The 27,631-nt window shown below is 44.3% G+C and overlaps 1 protein-coding gene across 2 annotated transcripts in view; it reads right to left on the minus strand.

Annotated features, from left to right (window-relative positions):
- The window catches only part of USP28 (ubiquitin specific peptidase 28), a 146,006-nt gene that overhangs the window by 55,050 nt on the left and 63,325 nt on the right, over window positions 1-27,631 (minus strand). For both annotated transcript variants that reach the window (XM_073603100.1, XM_073603101.1), the window contains exons 8-14: window positions 24,876-24,949; window positions 18,361-18,437; window positions 16,027-16,175; window positions 15,718-15,845; window positions 12,521-12,616; window positions 5,796-5,972; window positions 757-968 (exon numbers count right to left, since the gene is read on the minus strand). In XM_073603100.1, coding sequence (XP_073459201.1) covers window positions 757-968; window positions 5,796-5,972; window positions 12,521-12,616; window positions 15,718-15,845; window positions 16,027-16,175; window positions 18,361-18,437; window positions 24,876-24,949 — 913 coding nt within the window. The remainder of the gene's footprint in view (window positions 1-756; window positions 969-5,795; window positions 5,973-12,520; window positions 12,617-15,717; window positions 15,846-16,026; window positions 16,176-18,360; window positions 18,438-24,875; window positions 24,950-27,631) is intronic.

Below are 27,631 nucleotides of genomic sequence, written 5' to 3' on the forward strand. Positions count from 1 at the left end.
TGGTATTTAACCCTTTCTCGGCCGCTAGCGGGGGGTAAAACCACCCCGCTAGCGGCTGCATACCGACGGTAAAACGCCGCTAATAATAGCGGCGTTTTACCGCCGACGCCGCCCCCCGCCCCAGTGTGCAAGGGCTCTTAGTCCTCATCTTGTTGTTCAATAGCCATCATGGTCAATGGACCTTTTTATGTATAGATATGCTACTGTAATATTTACATTTTCCATCATCAGCACACTTATGCCGGTCGTCCACCCCCCCCCCTAATTTTTATATGTATACTAACCTTATGCCGCGCATTATAGAATTTCCAGCAGTTTATTTTTATATTTACCCGCCTTATACTTATGAACTTTGTTCTACGAATGTCATTTCTATGTACCCCGATGGCCGTTTTTGTATTCTATTGTAATTGGTCCCCTAATGATACAATACTACCATTTTTTTTGTACTTTGTTCTTACCCAAATAAATAAATTGAACAAGAGAAAACACAAAATCCAACAACACAGTTGATATTTTCTCTGTAAAAGGAGATTTTTTTTAACCTTGCTACCACAAATTTAATCTGAAGCATGGTGGAATTCCAATGATAATCAACTGATCAATCATTAAATTTACCCCAGACTTCAGAGTTTTACTAGTGTCCTATTCTTTCAGACTGTATGTATCTATTCAACATTTCTTTAATCTGTTCCTTTATTTTTCCCTCTTTGACCCAAGCATGTACACAAGCTAACAAATCGTGTCCCACCTGACCTTCAATGTCTTGCTCCACTTCAGCTCTCCACCTCTGCAAGCACAATTCCACAGAGTGTAGTTCTTCCTTGGTGGCTGAATGGGGAGCTGGGCCTTCAATAGATCCCAGGCAACTTTCATCGAAAGATTGTACAGAAGATGATTCATGCTCCAGGATAGGAAGGCGTGCTTCATCATCGCCCAGGTGCTCACTGTGTCCATTTGGTAAAAGACTAAAACAGAGAAAATGATCAAGATTACTCAAAAGATTTGACAGTTATATTGGAAATCCTCTAAAGACACTCTACATGTGTTCTGCTGAATACGCTTTTTACTCAGTTATTTCCTTTTTTGATTATATGCTGAATTAAGGACTTCAGTTTAATGGTTCAGGCTAGGTTCTGTGGATTGCGGGTGCAATGTTTTAAAGTGGTTGTAAAGCCTCAAGGTTTTTCACCTCAATGCATTCCATGCATTGAGGTGAAAAACCTTCTGTGCTACAGCTACCCCCAGAGACCCTCTTTTCTTACCTCAGCCTGATCCGATCCAGTGATGTGCACGAGTGCAGCGGCTCCAGCTGCTGTCTCTCTCCTCATTGGACAAATTGATAGCAGCAGGAGCCATTGGCTCCCACTGCTGTGTCAATCAAATCCAGTGACACTGGAGTGGGGGGGGGGGCCACTCTGTGTCAATGGATGCAGCAGCGGGACTCGGGAGTGAGCCCGCATGGGTGCTCCCAGGGAAAGCGGCTTTCCGTGGGGCCAGCTGATTAAGAGGAGGGGTCTGGAGTGCCGGAAGAGGAGAATCAGGGCTGCTCTGTGCAAAACGATTGCACAGAATAGGAAAGTATAGGCATGTTTGTTATTAATACAAAAAAGACAAAAAAAAAAAAAAAAAAAAAAAAAAGCAAAACAAAAGGTTTACAAAAAAATAATAAATGCACATTTTTTTTACCTGCAAAAAAAAATGTGACTTTCTTTTGTAAAAAAAAAAAAAAAAAAAAAAAAAAAAAAAAGGTGAAACCTCTTTAAAGTCTATGATCCATACATAGTCTGATCACTCGAAGTCCCAGAATATCGATCGGCAGTCAGGATTTCTCCAGTGTCCAACGACCCTGAGCAGGACCCAGTCCCAGGACACCTCCCCACCCAGACAGACTGGCATTGGTGGTGACCACTGTCCAATACAAGGGGAGAAAGTATGTGCTTGCTGAAATCTCGGAGAGCAAAGCCATCAGACCAGGGACCCCGGTTTTCTGGCTCAGCCAAATCCGATAGCCCAGAGACCTCGGGCACGTTACGCCAGGATCTCACTTAAGAGTTTGTATGGAACTGCGCAAATGGAACCGCCTCGAAGGTAGATACAATCAGGCCCAACACCCACCTGCAGGACCGCAGGGAGGCCCACCTGTGAGACAACAGCAGTTGAAACGCAGCATGCAACTTCTGGAGTTTGTCCAGAGGAAGAAACACTCTAGCCAGAGATGAAACCAGAGTCAGGCCCAGATAGTCCAATTTTTTGGAAGGCGCCAGAGCAGACTTCAAGTAGTATAGAAGCCAACTGAAAACTGACATCTGCATAGCGAGCTATGCCACCCCTCAGGGTAGCCGATGACTCTGCTCGCAGAAGATTGTCCAAGCAAGCCCAGGACAGCAATCCCCCGCTTACGTAACTGTGCCAGAACTGGGGCCACCAACACTTTTGCGAGTACGCGAGGGGAGGAGGTGAGACCAAAAGTCAACACCGCAAGCTGAAAATGCTCTTTTCCCACAGTAAAATGGAGGAAGTGTTGGGCACATATTGGAGTGTGTAAATAAGCATCCGTGATGTCGACAGAAGCCCTAAAGTCCCCATGATGAAGGGACGCCACCACCGTGCGGATGGACTCTATTTTGTACCCACTGGAACTGGGACAAGCACACCCTGCAGCAACAGGGCTTGCACAGCCCCAAGGAGAACTGCCAACAGTCCGGTGACAGACGCCAATTGGAAGGAGAAAACCCTTTTCGGGGTTCAAGGCCAGAACACTAGGACAAAGGTGAGGGCATGCCTTCATGCTTAAGGGGCCTTGTCCGTGGGTCTAGGGAGCCCCGCTCTCGGCTCACCAGACCAGGTCTATTGCGTGCCGAGAAGAAGGACCGCATCCGCTACGAGGCCCTTTTTCCTCATTTTAGACTGTGGAAGACATTTACACTTCCCTCCTGTGAGATTCGTAACAATGTCATCCAGGGTAGCCCCAAACAGACCTTGAAATGGTAACCCAGTCAGAGCCTTTTTAGAAGCCCAGCCTGCAGACCAAACACTTAAGCCCCAATACATTTCTAAGCACCACTGCAGAAACAGAGAGCTTAGCAACCAAGGGAACCGCATCCAAGAGGCAAACAAGATATTTGGGGGGCACACCCTAAAAGATGCATTAAAGATGGTGCAGCCATAAGACCATACAACAGAACAAAATATTACAGCGCACCCATGCAATAAAGACATTTACCTCCAGCAAGGCTAATTTAAAACACCTAGACATTTTCAAAAAACACGGGGTACTTTGTCGCAGTAAGTGGGCTTAAGCACCATATAGCAATATGGTGTGACCAAATCCCCATATTTTTTGATAATGTTTTTTGAAAATGTGCTGGAGGTAAATGTCTTTTTTACATGTGTGCGCTGTAATATTTTGTTCAGCATCCAAGAGGCATCACATACAAACTTCAGCCCCCAGAACAGCTGGTCCACCAACTCAGCGAAAGCAGAAGGAATCTGCTCCCCCCCTCCAGGTATGTCAGCCGGATCCTTAAAAGCCAGGGACTTCTCTACCAGAATCATGGTCGTCTTGCCCAACCTAGAGACAGGGGGATCCACTACTGGTGGAACAGTCCACTCTTTAAGGAGGGACCCCACAAAGGGGTACCTCACAGCGAAGCGTCTTTGGAACCATGAAGGGACGATTTGGACACTCCCAGTCTTTATGAACAAATATTCCAAAATAGGAGGGATACTTTTGCCGTGCAAAACAGTTTATGGGTGCCAAGAGGACCGGCACCTCCACCGCAGCCACAGCTGCATCCTCCATCTTTAAAGTTTCCCGCACAGATGTAATAAGGGAGACAACCAGCACCTTCTTGTGCGCCACTGCAGTTGTGGAGGAACAACCTCACTGACTGACAGAATAGGGAGTGTGGCCACCAACCCCGCAAGGTGGGCCACATCCACGACGGCAGTGCCAGACTTAGGATCAGTCGAGACAGATGAGGCAGGGGAGGGCGCCATTTACTAGCCTATATGCCCAAGCGCCACCTGTGAAAACGCAAAGAACACAGGAGGGCCGCCGACCGAGACCTCCGCCACCTTAGGCCCTGCAGAGGGGGGTCACCGAGGTCCCACACAGGGGACGTCGACCGAGGCCCCGCACCAGGGGCTCTGACCCAAGCTCCTCACAAGGAGCACTGGCCAAGACCCCGAACTGGGGTGCCTACTGATACCCCACACAGGGGGCACCATTGGACCCCTTACAGGGGCTCTGGCTGAGACCCCGCACAGGGGGCACCTACAGATACCACGCACCCGAACTGGGGTGCCTGATACCCCACACAGGGGGGCACTGGCTGAGACCCCGCACAAGGGGTGCCTATGGAAACCCCGCACAGGGGGCACCACTGAACCTCTCACAGGGGTTCCGGCCGAGACCCCACACAGGGGGCGCCTACAGATGCCCCGCACAAAGGACACCACTGGGCCCTTCATAGGGGGCATTGGCTGAGGTCCCTCACGGGGGGGGGGCATCCACCAAGGCCCCTCACAGGGGGAGCCAACGGAGGGCCCACTTAACCCCCTCAAAAGGGGGTCGCCCTCAGAGCCCCCACAGCGCCGTCCCTCTGGAAGAAGGCGTCCGGCGTGGATGTGCGGACTAGTAGGCCACAAAAGCCGTGGCCTAAATTTTCGTCCGCCGGCCACGAGTGCACAAGTGGTGGTGGTGGGGGTGGGGGGGGGGGGGGTGGGGGGCGAGGACTGGACCAGGCTAGCTGAGTAAGGAGGGCGGATGCCCGCAACGGAAAGCGGCGACCTCCACCATCTGCTCTAGGGGCGCCCTGCACGTCGCCCAGTCAGTAGGCCGCGGCCTAAATTTTCGGCCACCCACCACAAGTGCTCGGTAGGCCGCGGCCTAAAATTAGTGGAGAGACGTTGCAGGGGGCGCGGATCTGCGGATGCCTGGTCACCCACCCAACCATCAGGTGCCAAGGTGTACCCCCTATTGTGACAAGCCTGGAGGGGAGGGGGGGTGGACAGAGTTTCCGAAGCAGCTAAGCCAGAGGCCTGTGCCTCACCCGGGGAAGGGGGGTGTGTGGCGGAGAACCCCAGAGGGACCAACCACCCCAGGGAGTACCCGCGCCCCACACCACTCCAAGGAAGGAGAGGAGGAGGCGCCTTACTTACCTCTCCAGCGAGTGCGCGGGTAATGCTCCCAGACAGATCCTCCTCGCCACCGAAATGGGGAGGCTGTCAGCCATGAGGAACGCTGTGACACAGGCCGAGACCGGTATGACTAGGCAGAAAAGAAAAAACCCGAAGGCCTATAGCAGAAAAGGGGGTGTATATCACCCAGGACTGCCCATAGGCATAGCAAAGTCTTTTTTCTGCCTAGTGTCCTACTTCTGTAGGGGGCGATATAACCCTATGGTTCTGAATAATGGAGCGCTGTGTAGGTCAATGAAAGAATAAGAAAAATGTTTTCCAAGAAAAGGATCCGTTAGTAACCTTAAAAGACTTTGTAAAAAACAGAAGTTACCTCCTATGACATTGTTCTAGCATACAATTGTGCAGCATGCTTAACGGCTTAGTAAAAAAAAATTACTGCATTTTTAACACTCTAACTTTAATCTTGGCCTATTAAAGAGCACAGTAAAATAAAAACATAAAACAAACTAGAAAACAAATGAAGATAAGGTTTTGTAATCCGCTGCAAATAGCATCAAGTAAATGGCTTTTGGCTGTGCAGCACTCATTTACAAGGTTAGCTAGAACATCTATTTTATAGGTTTGCATCTTACAATAAATGAAATTACCCATTTTCTTGTGGTTGAGAATCAGGAGAAGTAGTGTCATCTGCTGGAGTCTCGGCGCTCCGTGTCAAATCCACAGCATGGCTTCTTGCAGCAGATTTAGCGTGAGCAAACTCCAGCACATATCGAAGCATATCAGGCAGAGGACAACGGTTGGTGCCAGAGCCATACTTCAGGTATCTGTCCATTAGAGACGAATGTTAAATTCTATAGATAACTAGGTTATTCTTTTACATAGTCAAGTTGCTAACAGGTAAAACCTAACTGACATGCAATATGGGAGACATTGTGTAACTATTCTGCAGTAAATGCAAAATCTGCACAAATCTGATTTTCAGTTCTGGGTGGATGGTGGTAGGGTAAATAAAGGTAAATAACCCCCCTGTGTTCTTATGTCTCTCAGGGAGTCCAGTAAAGAGGTTGCTCAGGCAGATGACCTGCAATCATTGTAGATAGAGCACATCATAGCAAAGGAGTCTTACTTTTACTGCTGTGTTCTCCCCACCTAAAATTCACTTTTTGGTTGTGAAGGTAGAAGGTTTTTAATCTTAATGCATTCTATGCATTAAGATCAAAAGCCTTCTGTGTGCAGCAGCCCCCCTCATCCTCCATCTAGATCTATCAATGTTGCAGAAAAGACTCAGCTGTTCAAGGCTCCCCTCCTCATTGGTTGACACAGCAACGCAGCACCATTGGCTCCCACTGCGGTCAATCAAAGTCAGTAAGCCAATGAGGAGATAAAGGGGGTGGAGCCAGGCCATGGCTCTGTCTCTAAATGAACATCTGGAGCTGCAGCTCAGCTCAGGCGCCCCCAAAGCAAGCTGCTTGCTGTGGGGTCACTCAACAGGAGGGAGGGGCCAGGAGCCCCAAAGAGAGACCCAAGAAGAGGAAGATCTTGGCTGCTCTGTGCAAAACCAGTGCACAGAGCAGGTAAGTAGAACAAGTTTATTTTTAACAAAAAAAAAAAAACACGAGAATTTAGTATTACTTTAAAGTGATACTATACATTGCTTCTTTTATTTCTGTATGTGGAAGACAGCACATTATTAAAAAAAATAAAAAAATAGCTTGGTACCCTTTTCCTATGTGTACAAGCAGGAGGAGCTTCTAGTCCTCTGCTGCTGGTCACGTTAAAATAAAAAAAAAAAAAAAAAAAAAATCAAGTGCTTCATGTACATGTGGTGGTTTTTGAGAACATCTGAACAGAAGGGCTGTCATGCATTGACGTATATGTGTTCTGGAATATGTTTTCGATATCTGTAAAATTGTACTTTTTGTGCATATGGCAAAAAAATTCCTTTAAAGATAAATACATAAATAAATTAAAAAACAGCCTTTGAAGGATGGAGAAAAAAAAAAAAAATTACCAATAAACGGTTTTAAATTGGCATCCAAATATATATCAAATCATTATTTTGTGGAAAAAACATGGTGTGGGCGGATTTATGCCAGTCACAGGCTGTCACACCCCTCCAGCCTGTGTCTTAGAAAAAGAGGGAGGTAAAGCCACTATTAATCTACATGTAATATCCCACCCCCCCATTGTGGTTAGTGGAGAAGAAATAAAGTGACCGCACACTGGAACGAGAAGTTTGCGTGACAGGAATTTTTATTGTCGCATGGCAGACAGATGATACATGACCAAAGTTAACATTTCACACAGATATACCATGCTTGTTGGGTTGTGAACAAGCAAGGTATATCCATGTGAAATGTTAACTTTGGTCCTGTATCATCTGTCTGTCATGCAACAAGAAAGATTCCTGTCAAGCAAACTTCTCGTTCCAGTGTGCAGCTACTTTAATTCTTTTACACAATCCAGTTACTGTGGTGAGCATCTCATTGGCCTGAGCGCTGCATGCTTTGTGTTGTGGACTGTGGATATCCCCATTGTGTTTAGCTGGTTAGTGGGCATGGAGGAGGGAGTGGGCAGTCATTTGCGACTGTGTACACACCCACATGTGTGACTCTATACATGGGCTGCTCAATGTAATAGGGAGGAAATGCTCAGCATAGAACCTCACTAAAAACTGAGCATGTGCAGAGCTGCCAACACAGATGCAAAATCCCTAGCTGAATTGGGGACATGAACAGAAGGGGGAAATAAAGAGCAGCAGGATCAACCATTTTTTTTGCAGAATACAGAAAATGAATCTCATAGTGACCGAGTGCGTATGAACAGCATGTAACACAGCATTTATTGATAGTTTTTTAAGTGTGTTTAGTGACACTTTAAAGTGATCGCCTACTTTTTCTGCTGCAGCTATGGCAAAGTATATTGGCACATGACGTTGGGGCAGGGGGGAGGGCAAGCGTAAATGCTCCCTGCAAGCTCTAATACCTGGTATTTCATTTCAGCTGTCATGGAGGAAAAAGCGGTAGAGGAAGAATTGTGGTGGGTTAGGTGGTGAGCTTGAACCTGCCACTTTGTGGCTCTTGTTGAAGTAAAAGAAAAAAAAAAAAAAAGGGGGATTCGTCTGCAAGAAGAACCTCTAAAGTTGGAGCAGAATTAAAAACTATAGCAGGGCAGGTGTGCATGTGGGAGAGATTAAAGATGGCCACCTGAGCCTGGAGCTCCGCACCTCCCCAGACCAATGGCGCACTACAGTGCCCTCCAGCACCACCCAGGACCGCACACAGCGAGGGGATCGTTCCCCCAAAAGGCCGAACACCCCCGGATGATTAAACTGGCCGTTAGGCGAGATCCGGGGCTGCATTTTGAAGCCTCCACCCGGGACGGGTGTACCAAGATTGCCACTGCAGCAACACAGTCTCATTATCCCAGCATGGAAGGAGCCCCAGAACACAGGCAAGTACCCACCCCAGCCACGTTGAACTACACCCAAGTCATCCATGGGAGCAGCCGGCAAGCCCTGACACCCTCACCCACTTCTACAGAATCCCTCATTGGCCGTTCACTCAGTGATCATGCTTCCTCCCCTGCGGGGCCTACTGCACCTTACTTCACTGACTTTCCCACTCCAGGATCATAGCTTTAATGCAGCTGATCTGTACCACAAATTATCAGCTCTCCTGGAAAGGGTATTGGTGACTACAGCTGCCAATCACAGGGGAGATAAAAATCTGATCTACAAAACATAGGCTCACAGATGGAAGCAATTGAAAACAAACTGGATCAGACCGCGGCGGTATCTAACCAAAACTCTGACCTGATCCAAACCCTCCATAACAAATGGACACTGCCTTATCGCGCATAGATGACCTAGAAAACAGATCCAGAAGGTACAATTTCAGGATCAGGGGCCTACCAGAGACAATCACAGATGTCAGGGCGGCAACCCAAGATCCCCACTGGTGGGTTAGCATGTTGGCTCCCCACCTCACCATTCCCCCCCATTACACCTGTCCATGCCCATTATAAACCTATATAGGGAGTGCCATCACCCCATTATTTATTTTTAGTTGCAAGATCTAATAAAAATCCTGATACCGAAAATCCCGCAACACCGTCTGGAGCTGGACAGAGCCCTGGGACCTCCCAGGAAGGATGTCTCCCCCAGAGACATCATAGCCAAACCTCACTATTACGTAGTAAAAGAGGCGGTCATGAAGCAAGCCTGCACCATGCCCCAGGTGACATGCCAAGGCCAACCAGTGCAGATTTTTTGCGGATCTATCACCTTCCAACATCCAACACAGGCGAACCCTGAAATCATTACTGTCTGCTCTAGCCCAGAAGATCATCAAATACAAATGGTCTTTCCCTTTTGCGGTGAAGTTCTCCTAAAAAGGCCAAAACCAGGCCTTCTCCAACTTCCCAACAGGAGGAAAACTCCTACTGAGCCTAAAAATAATCTCCCAAGAATCGGATATGGAAACGCCCTCCTCCACTTCAGGATCCACCAAGAGACCACCACCCACAAGTCCATTGACCCCCCTCTGGAACAAGACGAAGACGAACAAGACGAAGGCACAAAGATCTATGAACAATGGCCCCCCTTCTCTGAAGAGAAGTATGGGTTTCCTTTTTTTTTGCTTACATCTATATTCTATGTGAGCTGCTGATATCTAAAAATCTTTCCAGCCCTCTCAGAAGTGCCCCCATTCTGTTAAAATCGAGCTAAATATCTGTGGGAGGGTCTACAGACTTTCACACCGACAATAGTCTCGCTCTGGAGTCTGGATCCACCCACTTTCCTGTCATTTTACTTGCTTGATAACGGCTCTCTGCTTGTTTCCGAGACTTCACAAAGTGTAGTTGCCCCCCCCCCTCCCCCTCCTCTGTAGCCTGTTCCGATGGTCAGAAGAATAGGCAGAGATATCAGCACTTCAGTGACTAAGGTAGGAGAAGTCACTGATAGTAATCTGTAGGAGGACATTTACATAAACAGCACTATCTACCAGAGTGAAAACAATATATTTTTAAAGCAGAATATGGATGTGACAGCACACAGGCATTCCATGCACTACTGGTATAGTAAAATGAAAGAAAATTAGAGCTAACATTGTGAATGAATCATTTTATTGACTATCTGGATTTTTATATGAGACAATGAAACCTTCCAGTCACATTTACTTGTATTTTCATACTGAAGCACAGAGCTCCTCAGACATGGACAGAGCTTTGCTCCCCCATAATTGGTGTATTACCTAGTACCCCTATAGTAATAATGTTTCCTTCATTGTAAATAGAGTATTATAGGATCACAAGCCGTACAGCGACATCGCTGAACATGCACGGTTCATCGGATGCCTTATCTGATGGGAGGCATTATTCGACAGGCCAACTACAGTTGGCTACCAATGAGGAGATGGAGGTGGAGCGAGAGCTGCTTGGCAGAGGGAAATGGGGTGACATAGAAAGGACACAGCGCTGCTAATAATCTGTTACCATGGCGCTGTACGGACTGTGATGGTGCTGTATGGCATGTACTGCGAAGAGGTGAGTCACCTTTCTCTGTGTGTGTCTGCAGTCCTTTACCTACCCTACACGGGGGGGCACAGCCGTGTACGCTGGCCTATACCTACCTTCATGGGGGGCACAGCCAGGTACAGAGGAGAGGAGAGTCAGGTACAGAGGAGAGCCATGTACAGAGGAGGGCACTGCTTAAATGGCTGTGCCCTCCTGTGTATATAGGTAGGTATAGGCCTGTGTGCATGGCTCTTCTCACCTCTGTACGTGGCTCTCCTCTCCCCCTGGCTGTGCTCTCTTCTGTACATGGCAGTGCACCTGGCCTCCTGCCCATTCATAGAAGCCTTTGTAGTATGTGAACATGTTGACAAAATAAGAGGGCTTCCCTAAGCAGCAGGGGTGAGAGGCGGGTATAGCAGCTCAGTGAGCCTTTTCCCTCTCTCATAGACCTGAGTGTCTCCAGTATAAATCCCAGCAGAGCAATAAACCTTTCTGATATAAATAAGAGAGAGAAGCCCAGGAGATGTCATGCACCACCTTGGACTTAACTCATACACCGTGTCTTCACTTTTTACAAAGTGGCTGAATTCCTGGAATCCAGCTTTAAAAAAGTGTCCCTAAACCCACATCATAAAAAATATCAATAAATGGTGTATTGCATGCTGTTCATACTTACTCTGTCATCATGAGATTCCTTTTCTGTATTCTGCAAAAAAACTGGTTGATCCTGCTGCTCTATATCTCCACCTTCTGTTCATCTCCCCAAATCAGCTAGGGCTTTTGTAGCTGTTGTGGCAGCTCTGCACATGCTCAGTTTTCAGTGTGTTTCTATGGTGAGCATTTCCTCCTTATCATATCTGAACAGCCCATGTGACAATAGTCACACTTGTGGGCGTATACACAGTAACAAATGACAGCCTCCTCCCTGGGATAGTGCATGGAGATTAATGGTGGCTTCACCTCCCTCTTACTCCAAGACACAGGCTGGAGGAGCATGACACAGACTGAGTGGCAGAAATCTGCCCACACCAGGTTATTTCCAAAAATAATAAAAATTTGATTTCAAATATATATTTCTATGCCAATTTAAAACAGTTTATTGATATTTATTTTTACTCCGTATTTCAAAAGGCTGTTTTTTTTTTTTTTTTATTTATAGATTTTTATTTTGAACATGTGAACAGTAGCAGAGGACTAGAAGCTCCTCCTACTTATGTTTCCCAGCAGACAGGTTGGGAAAGATCTGGGTCATGTGACAGCTGCATATCACATAGGAAAAATGTACTTAGATGTTTTCGTTTTGTATTAAAATAATTACAGTGCCATCATCCACATACAGAAAAAAAAGGGACAATGTAAATTAAACAATGTGTGTTTCGTATCACTTTAACAAAGTGGCTACATTCCTGGAATGCAGCTTTAAGGATTAAAGGTATTTACAAATCTATATATTTAAAAAAAAAAAAAAAGGTTTGGCGTTAACTTATAAAAGTTCACTTTTAGGTTAGAAATCCCCATCACACCCTCGGGAACTGTACCACAGAGGATTAAACAGACTACTACCTGTGTGTAGGGGATACTCCACCTCCCCCATCTTTGACTCAGTGCAGACAACCTGCTCTACCGAAGGATTACGAGCCCCAGAAATAGTAAATACTTCACCAGCCCTGAGCAGACGCATCACAGATTTCTACTACACTTTTTTTTTTTTTTTTTCAGTGCAGAACATAGATAGGGTGCAGTAATGTTCTTTTAAACACTTCTGCATTACCCATGAGATCTTTAAAGGACAAAACCTTTCAGTGGGCTCTTTAACCATGTTTAGCGCAGGAAATAGTTATTAACCTTGCTTTACCTTTCCAGTTTCTGATGGAGGCAGTCGATGTGCCTGTTCAGTTTCCTGACATCCCTCCGCTTCTTCCTAATGAGCTCTTTGTTTCTGTACAGGTACCTGTAAATAAAAGGCTCAATTACTTCACATCCCCAGACACTCAGTGTGAACTCAATGGAAAGAACTACTACCTTACCATATGTATAGTAACAGAAAAAATGACATATTGAAGGAATATTACATTTCAACTCAATATAAAAAATAAGTGAACCTGTAAGTAAACACACAACAGTAGAAGAGGCAGACACGTTATTTATCTCTGTCAGTGCTTAGGTTTCTTTTTTAGGATCTACTGCAGGGGTCTCCAATCTTTCTCAACAAAAGGCCAGTTTACAGTCCTTGAGGCTTTAGGGAGGGCCAAACTGTGGCCAGTAGGTTTAGAAAATGCCTGGCGTTATTGAGCGTAAACAGTGCCCCATCAACGGCATCTCTGAGAGGACTGGTGCCCCGTCACCGGCGTCTATGGGAGGAACGGTGCCCCTTCATAGGTGTCCATGGGAGGAATGGTGCCCCATCATCTATGTAGTGGATGGCATGGTGCCCCAAGGGCCAGATAAAGGCAAAGGGCCACATCTGGCCTGCGGTTTGAAGACCACCGGCCTAGGGGAAAGTCAGAGAACTACCTACCTTATTCCTCAGTTTCACAGCAGCCAGTGCTTTTCTTGCTGCTGCCCTGCAATGTGGGCAGGCTCTCGACAACATCACATACAAGACAGGACTCAGCAGTGTATGTGATGTTGGCAAGAGTGACAATGACCTGACCGGAGAAGAAGAGGAGCAGGGACTGGTTTTCATTATCAGAACCGACAGTAGGAAAGCTTGCTGGGCCATGGATTAGGGTCTGTAATTCCTACTATTATCCCCTTAGAATAAACAAGGATTTGATTCTGCACATAAGGGGTAGGCACGCACCTTTAATATATTTTGGAGCCTTTGAGTTTTAGTGCTGTGTCAGCTGCAGCCCATTCCCTCACCTCTGGGTTGTTCTCTACACCCCTGACAGCCATAATAGAAGAAGGGATGGGCGAATGATATTTGATAGACACGACTATTACCACATACTTGTTCTGGGCCACTGACTCCAGCTGGAGCTAGAAAGCTTGCATGACAGCCAAATGACTAGCATTTGTCTTATGAAAAGTAAGCAATTGCAGTCTTCATATTTCTCAGGAAGGGTTTCCTTTATTCAGAACATTAGTAAAGTGGTACCAAAATTTCTGGAAACCCAACCTTATTAGAAACGTTATAGTAACAGATAATCACAAGATGCGGGCACACAATTTGAATAGGGTGGGGAAAAGCTAGAAAACCCAGGTAATTGTATTGCTTATCAAAAATTCAGGAAAACAAACACCAGACAAGTATTTAAGTCCAGAAAAAATTTATTGTTCTTAGGATTTTTTCAAAAGTCAAGATGTTTCATTGGTTCTAAGGGAACCCGTTCATCAGGGCTACATTATATAGGGAGCGCTGAGAGCTGAAATAAACCAAAAAATTATACCAATCCTCCCAACCCTCTGTAGCACAGTGTAAAATCTAATTCACATTATAATTTTTCAAACTGTATCACTTGCATGGTCTACATTGCTAATGACAATGTAGATCCTGGATAGGATAGAATGATTAAAAGAGAAGGGATTTTTTTTTTCCCAGGATCATACTTACCTAGGTGGATGCAGGTTCAGTCCGATGCTGCATCTGTGCCCCGGCGCCTCTAACACTAAGAAACGAGCGATCGAACACTGCCGATGGCTCGGTTCTCACAGCTCCATGAGCAGAGAGTTGTAGACTGTCAATCAGCAGCACTCCGCTCTGCTCCCTCCTTGCTCACTGGAGAGCTGAGCTGTGGAGGGGCGGGGAGCAGCCGTCTCAGGCTCTCAGGGGCTCAGGGGCTTGCTGAGATGGGTGTCAGTCCAGGCACCTGGCGGATCCAGACTTCCATTGTCAGGATGACGAGATGCCTGGACTGATTTCTGTGACATCAGCAGAAAGCAGACTTTAGGTCACAGGAGTGCAAAACAAATTGCACTCCTGTGATTCAAAGGAGAAGCCCAGCCAAACGAGCTTTGGCTGGGCTTCTCCTTTAACAGCTTCCCACCCGGCCTATAGTCATATGATGTCCTTTAGAACAAGCCGCTCGTGCACACAGTGATCGGTGGTGTGGTGTGTCGCTCGGACGCACCGCATCTCCGATCACGGTAAAGAGCCTATGACAGACTTTTTACCATGTGATCAGCTGCGTACAATCACAGCTGATCACAGTGTAAATAGGAAGTGCCGGTTATCGGCATTCCTCTACTCATGCTAACAGCGCATGAGGAGAGCTGATAAGTGACTTTCCCGACAAAGGGCATCTGCACTGATAATCAGTACATTGATCAGTGCAGTCCCATCAGCGATGTCTGCTAGTGCCCATCAGTGGCGCCAATCAGTGCCCATAAAGACTGCCCAGCAGTGCCACCTATCAGTGCCCAAAAAGGCTGCCCAGCAGTGCCACCTATCAGTGCTCATAAAGGCTGCCCAGCAGTGCCACTTATCAGTGCCCATCAGTGCTGCATATTAGTGCCACCTGATCAGTGCAGCCTCACCAGCGCACATCATTAGAGAAAAATTACTTATTTACAAAATTATGTAACAGAAACAAAGAAAAACTTTTTTTTTTAATTCAAATTTTTGGTCTTTTTTCGTTTGTTTAGCAAAAAATAAACTCAGTGATTAAATACCACTAAAAGAAAGTTCTATCGGTCTCTGAAAAATGATAAAAATTTAGTTTGGGTACAGTATTGCATGACCACACAATTGTCATTCAAAGTGCAACAGCGCTGAAAATTGGTTTGGGCAGGAAGGGGGTGAAAGTGCCCGGTATTGAAAAAAAAAATCACGTAGGCTGCTTTGGATGGTAAGACAGCTACTCCAGAAATGCTAAATAGTCAAGTGACATTATTATTCACTACACTAGGTTGAATTACAAGCATCTCTCCAAGTATGTGGTTATACAGAAAATACAATGCAGTCATACACACGCGAAAAAGGTCAGAATTGTTTTTCCATTTGTAGTATATAGTAATACACTATTTTAGACAATAAACTCTGTGGCAGTCACAGTCATAAGAATTCTATATTAACAAAGTGGCCCACGTCAAATATTAGATATGCCTTACCTGTCCATATAAATAATCTCGGGGAATTCAAGTTTATTATGGATCTTTTCTGGTTGACCCAAAGACTGATTATACTCAAACCGAGAAAGTTCAAAGGTTAGCACCGGGGGAAGTTTTGTAAACCAGCGCTGAAAAGAGAAAAAATAAAAATAAATAGAAACTCAAAAAAAAAAAAATGAAAAATATACAGAGAAAATAAAAACTTAACATTGCTCACTAACAAACAATGCATCGTGTCACCCAATGATCTTGAAGAAGACAGGAAAAAAAATGAATCGTGTATGGCTGATAGAGCAAGACAATACTAACCTCTTGCCTGTATTGCACTGCTTGCCCAGTCCGTGAGAGTTCCAGATCTTTCTCCAACATTGCTGCCTCCAGGCACTCGTTTAGGTTGTTGAAGCCGTTTACCTGCAAGGGGTATTGCCCAAAGGTCTCAATATTGGAGAATGCTTTATCTGTTAAGAAAAATAAAAAACATTTTGTTGATCTAACAAATATGCAGCTTTACACATATATACAGTTGCCCCATGTTCTAATGTTTGACCGTCCAAATGAAACTGCAGTCACAAAACATTTTCATGCAAATGTAAAGCCAAAACTTGACATTTGTTTGACACACGTGGGGTCAGAGGGGGCAGGGTCACCCGTTTACATCACCGGCTGGCACCGCCCTCAGTTATATAAGAGCTGTGACAGAGAAGACGCATCAGTCGGCAGGAGCCTCCCATGGAGGCGGATCAGTTGCGGCTTTTCTTTCTCTTTTTTGGTCCGTCGGCCGCATGATAGAAGATGAATGGACATTTTTATTTTTTAATAAAGGACTTGTCCCAGGCTGTCCCTTGTCTTTTTTACCATTTTTGACACTTTTTTAGTACTCCATTACCAATTCACACAGGGGGGTGTGATCTGGGGGTCCCCTTGTTAATGGGGGCTTCCAGATTCTGATAAACCCCCCGCCTGCATACCCCCACAACCACCGGGCAAAAGTTGTAGAAATGAGGCCCTTGTCCCCATCAACATGGGGACAAGGTGCTTTGGGGTCAGACCCCAAAGCACCCTCCCCATGTTGAGGGCATGTGACCCGGTACGGTGCGCTCTCTGGCCCTCCTCTTTTCCTGCGGCCTGCCAGGTTGCATGCTCAGATAAGAGTATGGTATAGATTTTAGGGGGACCCCACGCAATGTTTTTTTTTATAATTTTGGTTCGGGGTTCCCCTTAATATTCATACCAGACCCAAAGGGCCTGGTAATGGACTGGGGGGGATCCCATGCTCTTTTTTTCAATGAGTTTGAACTATATTGTCGAGACCTGACAATTCATTAGTCGCGATCAGTTTTACATTTTTCCTTTAGAAATGTCATTTTGCTGTGGGACTGTTCTAAACACGGCAAAAATGCGCCATTATACAGGCATACTATAGACACCCCCACAGGCAGGATATTTAAAGGAATATTTCATTTTTATTGTTTCACTTTAAGCATTAAAAAAAAAAATCACTGCTCCCGAAAAAATGGCAGTAAAAAAAAAAAAAAAAAATTGCATTGATCCATGTCCCCTGGGGCAGGACCCAGGTCCCCAAACACTTTTTATGACAATAACTTGCATATAAGCTAGGGTTGCACCGATACTAGTATCAATATCGGTGCCGATTCCGAGTATTTGCACAAGTATCGGTACTCGTGCAAACACCAATACCTGAAACCAATACTTTCAGGCTCGGTTCTTTGAGCTGTCAGTGGGTCTCCCCTGTGTTAAAGAAGTCAGATAATTGGAGCTGTCAAAAAAAAAAGAAAAAAAAAAAAAGCAGCCATGTTTACTACCAACATTGCTCAGCCATGAAACACTAAAATAAAAAAGAAACATTGTTATTTTTTGTATATTTCTGATTCTTCATCTGCAGATCAAAGGGATGAACAAATGTTCCTCTGTTTAACCCCTTAATAACCCTTAATTTACTCTAATCAGCCTTAATTAACTCCCTATGCTCCTCCATTTAATTATTTTCCTGCTTTTTTGCTTTTGTTCACGTCTATTTTATAAACGATAAACAATTAAAACTTTTTGTTTGCGTTGTTAGTGCATATTTTTACACATATATTAACATATATTTACACATTTCACATTGAAAAAGCGCTAAATTAGAAAAAAAATAATTATTTTTTCATTTGTAAATAACTCTTCAAAGCTTTGTACCATTGCTGACAGCTGAAGTTAAAACAAAACAGTTGCGGTAGGTATCGGTAATTGGTATCGGCGAGTACTGAAAAAAAAAAGTATCAGTACTCATTGTAAAAAAAAATGGTATCGGTGCATCCCTAATATAAGCCTTTAAGATTAACACTTGTTTATTCATGTTCGTGTCCCATAGACTTTAATGGTGTTTGTGTGTTCTGACAAATTTTTTGCCTGTTCACATGTTCTGCTGCGAACCGAACTAGAAGGTGTTTGGCTCTTCCCTAGTTATAACCCCCAATCAGGTTTTTTTTTTTTTTTTTTTTAACATCTTTTTCATCTTGCGTCAGGCAATGTATGAATATAGCACACGTATGGTAAAAATATAGCTCACTGCTCTGTAATAAGAATGTCCACTGTATTCATTCTCACACTGCCCAATTACTGCGAGCAATATGGAGAACATACCTTCCAGATATCCCTCATTAAGAAATGTACCATAGAACAGCTGCACCATTGGGTTTTCAGTCTTATCTCTTGAACACCTAAAGTACAAAATCAAATATATTAAAAAAACTGATTTATAAAAGTTTTTTTCATTTGTCAGTGTCACATTTCCAATTACTTTGTGATAAGTGGAAGAAAAAAAAAAAAAAAAAAAAGAAGGTCCCAGTAATAAAATTGAAACTAAAATCAGAGAAGGGCACAGAATAGGCTTTTCTGACTAATAAATAGTACATTTGGGCATGTTGTGATATTTGCTTTTGGGCAGAGTTTACTTAGGTTTAAAGTGTTACTAAATCCACAACAGTTAAAATCGGTCTGTATATGCAGTAAAGCATGCATGTTATACTCACTGTGTAACCTAAGGGGTTAATCCTCTGCATTGTGTAAAAAGGCTGTTTGATCCTGTCTTCTCTGATCATCTCCTCCTTCCACCGTCCCCTAATAATATCCTGATAACAGAGTCTAATAGAGTCACCCTGCACATGCTCAGTTTGGTGTGTATTGCTAGAGGAGGATTTTTTTTTTCTTGGGGAGGCTGCATGTGATCAGCACAGGGCCAATCAGCACTGTCCAGACAGAGGGTCAGGGGTCCTGTAGTCTCATAGGACAATCATGGGAGAATGAAAAAGCCTCTTACAAGCTTTAACCAGACGCTGATAGAAGTCACAAGACTGCTCTAACTAATGAGAACAAGTATTTAGCAGTTTATATTAACTAAAATAATGACATTTTTATGTTTCCTCTGTGTACTGTGGGAGACCAGATACAGTGAATGCAGGGTCCTGGGTTTAGTAACACTTTAAGGCCCACTTTAAACAAATATGACTTCTCCTATAATGTTCAATGTGTTCATTTACCTAAAAATGTATGTGGGTAAACAGACTCTGAATCTGGCCGTTGCATTTTGCCAAGTCTGTTTCTTTCTCTAATACCAAAGAGAGTAATTGCCCCTTCATTTTCTTTGTGTGTCTGGCTGAACTCCAAAGATCGTCATATATACAGTAGTACTAGGATCAATAATCAGATTGTTGCACCAATCACAAGTGCCATGCTGTGCCCAATGTTGGTTGCTCAGTAAGTGCCGGCTCACACTGGAATCGCACAGGAATCACACAAGAATGTGGATCACATTGCTGTGCGATTCCATGCAATGCAATTTTCAGACCACTTATTTGAATGGGGTGAAATTGCACCAAAAGTAGTGCATGCACTACTTTTAAAAGTACACTGCAACCAGATCACATGGTACTGGGGTACCATGCGATCCAGTACAGGCAAACGCACAGCATTTGTTACCTGGTGTTTGTGGTATCAATAAGATTACATGGACACCTGTAGCAGATAGAACACACAGTGTGTTTTGGATACAGTGCAGGAAACATGGGTTTCCTGTAATGCCTTCTGGTGTGAACGAGCCTTAAAAAGGAGAACTAAACCCAAGGACAAAAATATACTATATTACAGTTTATAGTCCATGGATGTGGTGGCTGCATTCGTTTTGTTTTTTTTTTGTCAGGCCAAGAACATTTTCACCAAATACTGAAAATTCTTGTTTATCTTGCCTAAAATGAAGTGCCCTTGTCACTTCCCGTGATCTACACCAAAGGATAACTTCCTTCCTGGCTATTATCTGTAAACAAATACCCTGCTCCCCATGTAATGGAGATGAAGGGATACAGGCATGTTTGCAGTCCATATCAGAAGAGCAGCCTTGTATTGTTTTCAATGAATACAAGGCTTTCATTGATTGGACAAGGTAGAAAGCATATTATCATTATCCATACTCTCCACTTCTTCCAATCTGAGAATGCCTCTCACTCATTCCAAAAAAAATAAAAACACAAAAGTGCTCTATGAATGGCAGCAGTGCCAAGATGGCGACTGACTGATCAGTTAACATCAATAAGAGCAATTATTAAGGCCTAAGTTATTATTAGTTAAATTGCTCTTATTGATGTTAACTGATCAGTCAGTCATCACCTCTGTTAGATATTTGTGTGGATTTTAGTTATTTATTAGTAAGCGCCACATTACCTCTACCTATCTATTAGTGGGAATGCTTTAGCAGTCCCACCATTGTTATTTGATTTTATTTATTTTTATCATTTCTTTATTATTCTGTACGTTTTTTGGCTCTGCGTAACTTCTGCATACTTTCAGCTATTAAAACCATTCAACTATTAAAATGTCCGTCTCTTTCAGCTGATGATGGGACTTTTTCAACTTTTTTTCTACTATTTATACTTTTTAAAATATTAAGCTTTTTAACACTTTTTTTTTAACATTGAAGTTAATGGGAGCATGCTTCAGATCCTTAAAATCTTCTTCCGCTCCCAAAAGTTTCAGCTCCTTCATACTTTCACCTACAGATGCCAAACAAACGTTTTTGTGAAAAAGCTTTTTGTTTAGAGGTCATTTCAGGAAATTTTAGCCATTAATCAGAGTGTACTGTGTTGCTTTTGTTGCCATGGTTACCAAAGCTTCTGTTATACACAGGGGGGGGAGGTGGCTGGAGCATCTCAGCTCTGATTACAGAGCCCGGGGGAGGGGACAGACACACTATGTACTGATTTATAATAGAGGAATATGATGGGGCAATTATGATGGGGCAATTATGATGGGGCAGTTTTGATGGGGGCAATATGATGGGGCAGTTTTGATGGTGGCAATATGATGGGGCAGTTTTGATGGGGACAGTTTTGATGGGGACAGTTTTGATGGGGACAGTTTTGATGGGGACAGTTTTGATGGGGACAGTTTTGATGGGGACAGTTTTGATGGCAATATAATGTGGGCAGTTTTGATGGTGGCAATATGATGGGGCAGTTTTGATGGGGACAATTTTGATGGGGACAATTTTGATGGGGCGATTCTGATGGGGCGATTCTGATGGGGCAGCATGATGGGGGCAGTTTTGCTGGGGGCCGTTTTAGCAATTCAGCTATTCAGCATTCCCACGCATTTTCCCCAGGAAATGCATTTTCTAGTTTATTAGTGGGACTGCTTTAGCAGTCCCACTGCTTCAGATCCTTAAAATCTTATTCCGCTCCCAAAAGTTTCAGCTCCTTCATACTTACCAAAGCTTCTGTTATACACAGGGGGGGAGGTGGCTGGAGCATCTCAGCTCTGATTACAGAGCCCAGGGGAGGGGACAGACACACCATGTACTGATTTATAATAGAGGAATATGATGGGGCAGTTTTGATGGTGGCAATATGATGGGGCAGTTTTGATGGTGGCAATATGATGGGGCAGTTTTGATGGGGCAATTTTAATGGGGCAGTTTTAATGGGGCAGTTTTAATGGGGCAGTTTTGATGGTGGCAATATGATGGGGGCAGTTTTGATGGTGGCAATATGATGGGGGCAGTTTTGATGGTGGCAATATGATGGGGGCAGTTTTGATGGTGGCAATATGATGGGGGCAGTTTTGATGGTGGCAATCTGATGGGGCAGTTTTGATGGGGCAGTTTTGATGGGGCAATTCTGATGGTGGCAATTCTGATGGTGGCAATTCTGATGGTGGCAATTCTGATGGTGGCAATTCTGATGGTGGCAATTCTGATGGGGCAGTTTTGATGGTGGCAATTCTGATGGGGCAGTTTTGATGGTGGCAATATGATGGGGCAGTTTTGATGGTGGCAATATGATGGGGCAGTTTTGATGGGGCAATTCTGATGGGGCAATTCTGATGGGGCAATTCTGATGGGGCAATTCTGATGGGGCAATTCTGATGGGGCAATTCTGATGGGGCAATTCTGATAGTGGCAATTCTGATGGTGGCAATTCTGATGGTGGCAATTCTGATGGTGGCAATTCTGATGGTGGCAATTCTGATGGTGGCAATTCTGATGGGGCAGTTTTGATGGGGACAATTTTGATGGGGGCCATTTTAGCAAATCAGTTATTCAGCATTCCCACGCATTTTCCCCAGGAAATGCTTTTTTTAGTTATATATGTTTTTAGTGTGATTACTATTTTATGTTGGCAGCTACTTTTATTAGGTTTAGATTATATTATCCTGTTGGTTTGCACATTAGCACTCCCCCTCTTTTTTAGTGCCAAGATGGTGGTGGTCGGTGTGCAGAGGGGGACCCAGAAGATCACATCTATCACTGCAGTAGCACCAACTACTAAAATGATTCTCAAGTGGCCCATCAAATATGACATATTCATACTTATTGTTCGAAGCTGGAATAGACAGTTCCTGGAGTTCAGCTTTAAAGTGGTTTTAAACCAGACATGAAATAAGAACAAAGCATATGCCTCTAAAACCGTGTACTTGTGTACACGTGTTATTTCTGTCTGCTGCCTGTTTCCTTTGCTATCAGCATGAATCACTACTGTCCAGTTTTTCTGACACCAAGAGGAAAATGGTGACAGAGGCGGGACCTCTAGCTGATTGACAGCCTCCTCAGCTCTATTCCTGTGTGCAGGGGGGTGTGTCTCTTCCCTCCAATCAGCAATCAGAGCTCTCCTCACTGATGTAACTTCAGTTTCCCTGTCTCCTGCTTTTCAGAGCCGAAAGATCCTGTGTAAATACTGGACTTTGAACGGACGCAGGAAAAAGACGGCGTAGATAAACCGGTACAACTTACAGTATGTATGATGATTTGCTTCATCTGTATCACCTGAGGCCAGTAATTTCACTGGGTATATGTAAGGATTACAACCACTTTAACCACTTGCCAACCGTCCGCCGCAGTTACACTGCGGCAGAATGGCACAGGCAGGTGGTGAATCGCCGTTGAGGTATGTCGGTACCATAGATGGCCACTAGGGGGGCGCGTGCGCGCCCATGGAGCCGATGCAAGTGCCCAGCAGTCGTTACCACCGCTGGGCTCCCACGATCGCTCGGGGCACACGGAGAACCGGGAGCTGTGTGTGCAAACACACAGTTTCCGGTTCTCTGAGGGGAGAACTGACACTGCCTCTATTTATACAGAGTATGAACAGGCGATCTATTGGTTTCCCTGCACAGTCCACATCCCCCTTCAGTTAGAACACTTCCTAGGACACACATTAACCCCTTCACCGCCCCCTAGTGTTAACCCCTTTTCACTGCCAGTGACATTTTTACAGTAATCAATGCATTTTTAATCGCACTGATCGCTGTATTAATGCTAATGGTCCCAAAAATGTGTCAGTCTGACACACAGCAACTCTGATGGTGGTATGGAGCCTCTGACAGAGGCTTCTTACCACGTGATCAGCTGTGACCAATCAGGAGAGCCGGTAAAACGGCTCTCCTCGGTTTATGCCGACAGGGAGAGCCGATCAATGGCTCTTCCTTTTAGAGGGGGGGGTTTGTGCTGATAATCAGTACATTTATTATCAGCACAGCCTCCATCAAAAGGTGCCCATCAGCTGCCAATCAGTGCCCAACACCTGCCAGCCTGTCCCTATTAAAAAAAAAAAAAAAAAAAAAAAACACCTGTCAGTGCCAATCAGTGCCCCAAAGTGCCCCATCAGTAATGCCCGTCAGTGCCCCAAATCAGGTTTTTTTTTTTTTTAAATTGTCGGGCTTTTTTCGTTTATAGCGCAAAAATCAAAAACTGCAGAGGTGATCAAATACCACCAGAAGAAAGCTCTATTTGTGGGAAGTAAATAATAAAAATTCAGCTTGGGTACAGTGTTGCAAGACTGCGCAATTGTTAAAGAGGAAGTAAGCTTTGAATTCTGTACTGCGCTTTTCATGTACTGTGATATGAAAAAGTATTTACAATCATTGCACAGTCTAATGTATGCAAAAATGCTTCTTACTTATTTTAATAGTATGTATTAAATTTGTTCTCCAGAATATTGAATATTGTTTTCTGTCTCCCTTGTGGACGTCATTTCCACCCTACCTTGTTTCCCCTGCTGAAATCTCACGCATGCGCGATCGTGTGTTATCCAAGCCTCTTTCCCGGCTGTCAGTAATGTTGTAATCTGCAGATGATTGCTGCTATAGGAGTCTCTGGGATGCCCTGGTATACTCCCTGTGTGATGTCACACATTCACAAGGGGAGAACAGGAAGCTGGGAATGAATGCCCAGTCTCACAAGTCTTCTAAGCTGTGCCGCAGACAGTTGAACTCTCATACACGGCATGCTGTTGATGGGAAGACAACACAGAGCCTGCTGTGAATCAGAGGGCGGGAAGCGCATGTGCCGATGACCTAATCGAACATTGTGGGACAGATTACAAGAAGAAGTAGGGACACTTTAACAGGCAGCGGTCAATAGCTTTATTATGAGGATTGCAATGTGCTGGAGTTCGGATGGAGAGTTTACAACCACTTTAAGTCCAGGTGTATGCATGTCCTAAGTCATTGATTCCCTGACCCAACCCTGAGTCTTTCATACCCCACTGCAAACCCAAGAGAAGCACGGTGTCCACAAAAAGATTTTAATAACCCAATTCTGTGGTCATCCTCTCGTGACAGCTGATGTGAATAATAAAACAATTTCAATTATGACATATAAAAGAACTTACTCTCTGCAGACAGCTAGTTGGAAAGCATCCTCTAGCCAATCCAGCAGCTTGTGTGTAAACTCGCAGACATCTTGCTAGCAAGCAGAAATGCAGAATTAGTGTCAAGAACATTAAAACTTGTGGCATTAGAACACTCAACTAAATGCATTCATTTATTTTTCCATCAAGAACAACTGTGAAGTCAAAAGTATTTATTGTCATGTGACACAGATCTCCCAACTGCTGACTCAGAGTTCTCATAGGACGTTAGGAGAAAAACAGATGTCCCCAGGCAGCCTGGAATAACACCATTAAACTCACATGCCTGAGCAAGAGTGCACAATGCTACTGTGAAAGCGGTTTGAGTAACATTGCATTACCAAAGGAAGAAGAAAGAATCTAGGGAAAATCCAAGTACTTTCTAAGTGCCGTCAGTAGACCTAATATACAATAAGACGTCAGTGTTTAGTTCTGGTGTTGTATGAACAGTCCATATCATCGGCGCTAGAGCTACCGCAAAAGTCTACAGCTGGGTTTTCACATGAACCACTCAGAGACCAATAATGGCAACTTTCTGCATAGTTTAGTTTTACCACTAAAGATAATGGTGTGAAGGAGGGGCGGAAGGATGAACAAGGTCATTAAAGTGAACCTCTGGGAACCATAAAACTGGTAGACCTATGATCAGATGTTTGACAACATTAAAGGCATGCATGCCAAGTAATGTACATGAGTAAAGCTGGGTATAACATAGTAAAGCTTTGAAATAATGAATTTTCTTTCTTATTCTTAGGAAAATTCCTACAAAAATTCTCTTACCATTCGAATGTTGATCAAAAAAATGTTGTTTGCTTTTAACATTTGGTTTTGGAATAAATGAACTTTACTGAATAAAAACCACATTCACTGTTCAAACCTCAAAAGAAATTCAAACAATTGAGAAAAATTTCCATCCCGCTTCTTCAAATTTTTCCATCATTGCAATCGAAAACAAAGGTCAATTTAACCCCCACTAATGATTAGAAAAATGAACAAATGTTCAGATGACAAAAAATGTCAAATGAAATTCCAGCAGTGTACACCCAGCTTAACGCTTCCAGGTATTTATCATCTCTCGCGGAGATCACAGCACTTTCCATAGCAATGCTTTCATCTGCTTTTCTCTCTATTGGTTCGTATCTTTTTCCTAGACAGAGCTGACACTCAGATGACAGAATTGTAAATCAGATCTCTCCAAACTGCAACCCTTTGCTAACCTTTATCTGGCCTTTGGAGAACTGTTCTTCCAACTGACACCAACAATGGGGCACAATTCCTCCCACAAACACCAACGATGGGACATTATTCTTCCCCATGATGCCAACAATGGGGCACTATTCCTCCCACTGACACCAATAATAGGGGAACTATTCCTCCAACTAATACCAACGACGAGCAACTATTCCCTTCCACTTATACCAATGATGGAGCACTGTTCCTCCCACAAATACCAATGACCGGGCACTAATCCTCCCACTAATACCAATGATGGGACACTATTCCTCCCACTGACACCAATGATGGGGCACTATTCCTTCAACTAATACCAATGACGAGGGACTATTCATCCCACTGATACCAACAACAGGGCACTATTCCTCCCATTAATACCAACGGGGCACTAGTCCTCCCACTAATACAAATGACCGGGCACTATTCCTCCCACTAACACAGATGACGGGTGACTATTCCTCCCACTAATACCAATGAAAGGACTCTATTCGTCACCCTGATGCCAATGATGGGGCACTATTCCTCCCACTAACGCCAACGATGGGGCACTATTCCTCCCTCTAATAGGAGACACTATTCCTGCCACTGACACCAAAATGGGGGACTATTCCTCCCACTAAAAGCAACAATGGGACATCATTCTTCCCCCTAATGCCAATGATGGGGCACTGATACCAACAATGGGGCACTATTCCTCCCACTAATACCAACGATGGGGTACTATTCCTCCCACTAATACAGATGACTATTCATCCCATTAATACCAATGATGGGGCACTATTCCTCCCACTGACACCAATGATGGGGCACTATTCAACCAACTAATACCAACGACGAGTGACTTTTCCTCCCACTAATACCAATGATGGGGCACTATTCCTCCCACTGATAGGAGACACTATTCCTGATACTGACACCAGGCACTATTCCTCCCACTAACGGCATCAATGGGACACTATTCTTCCCCCTAATGCCAATGATGGGGCACTATTCCTCCCTCTAATAGGAGACACTATTCCTGCCACTGCCACCAAAAATGGGGCATTATTCCTCCCACTAACAGCAACAATGGGACACCATTCTTCCCCCTAATGCCAATGATGGGGCACTATTTCTCCTATTGACACCAACAATGGGGCACTATTCCTCCTATAGATAGCAATGATGGGGCACTATTCCTCCTATCGATAACAATGATGGGGCACTATTACCCCGACTGATAACAATGATGGAGCACTATTCCTCCTATTGATACCAATGATGGAACACTATTCCTTCCACTGATACCAATTATAGGGTACTCTCACTGACCAAGGATGCTATGTAATGTATTTACTCTCACTGTCCACCAAGCCTGAGGCATTGTTTCTTCCCACTAAATCTGGGACATTTTCTATCCCCACTGGCCACAATCCACCCCACCTAAAGTAAACTGACCCTTTGTTTAGAAAGTTTGGAGAGGCCTGTTGTAAATCCTTGTGACTGTGCAGCCTCTCACCTTATGC

The sequence above is a fragment of the Aquarana catesbeiana genome, linkage group LG10, assembly GCF_042186555.1.
Source record: "Aquarana catesbeiana isolate 2022-GZ linkage group LG10, ASM4218655v1, whole genome shotgun sequence".
Taxonomy (NCBI): domain Eukaryota; kingdom Metazoa; phylum Chordata; class Amphibia; order Anura; family Ranidae; genus Aquarana; species Aquarana catesbeiana.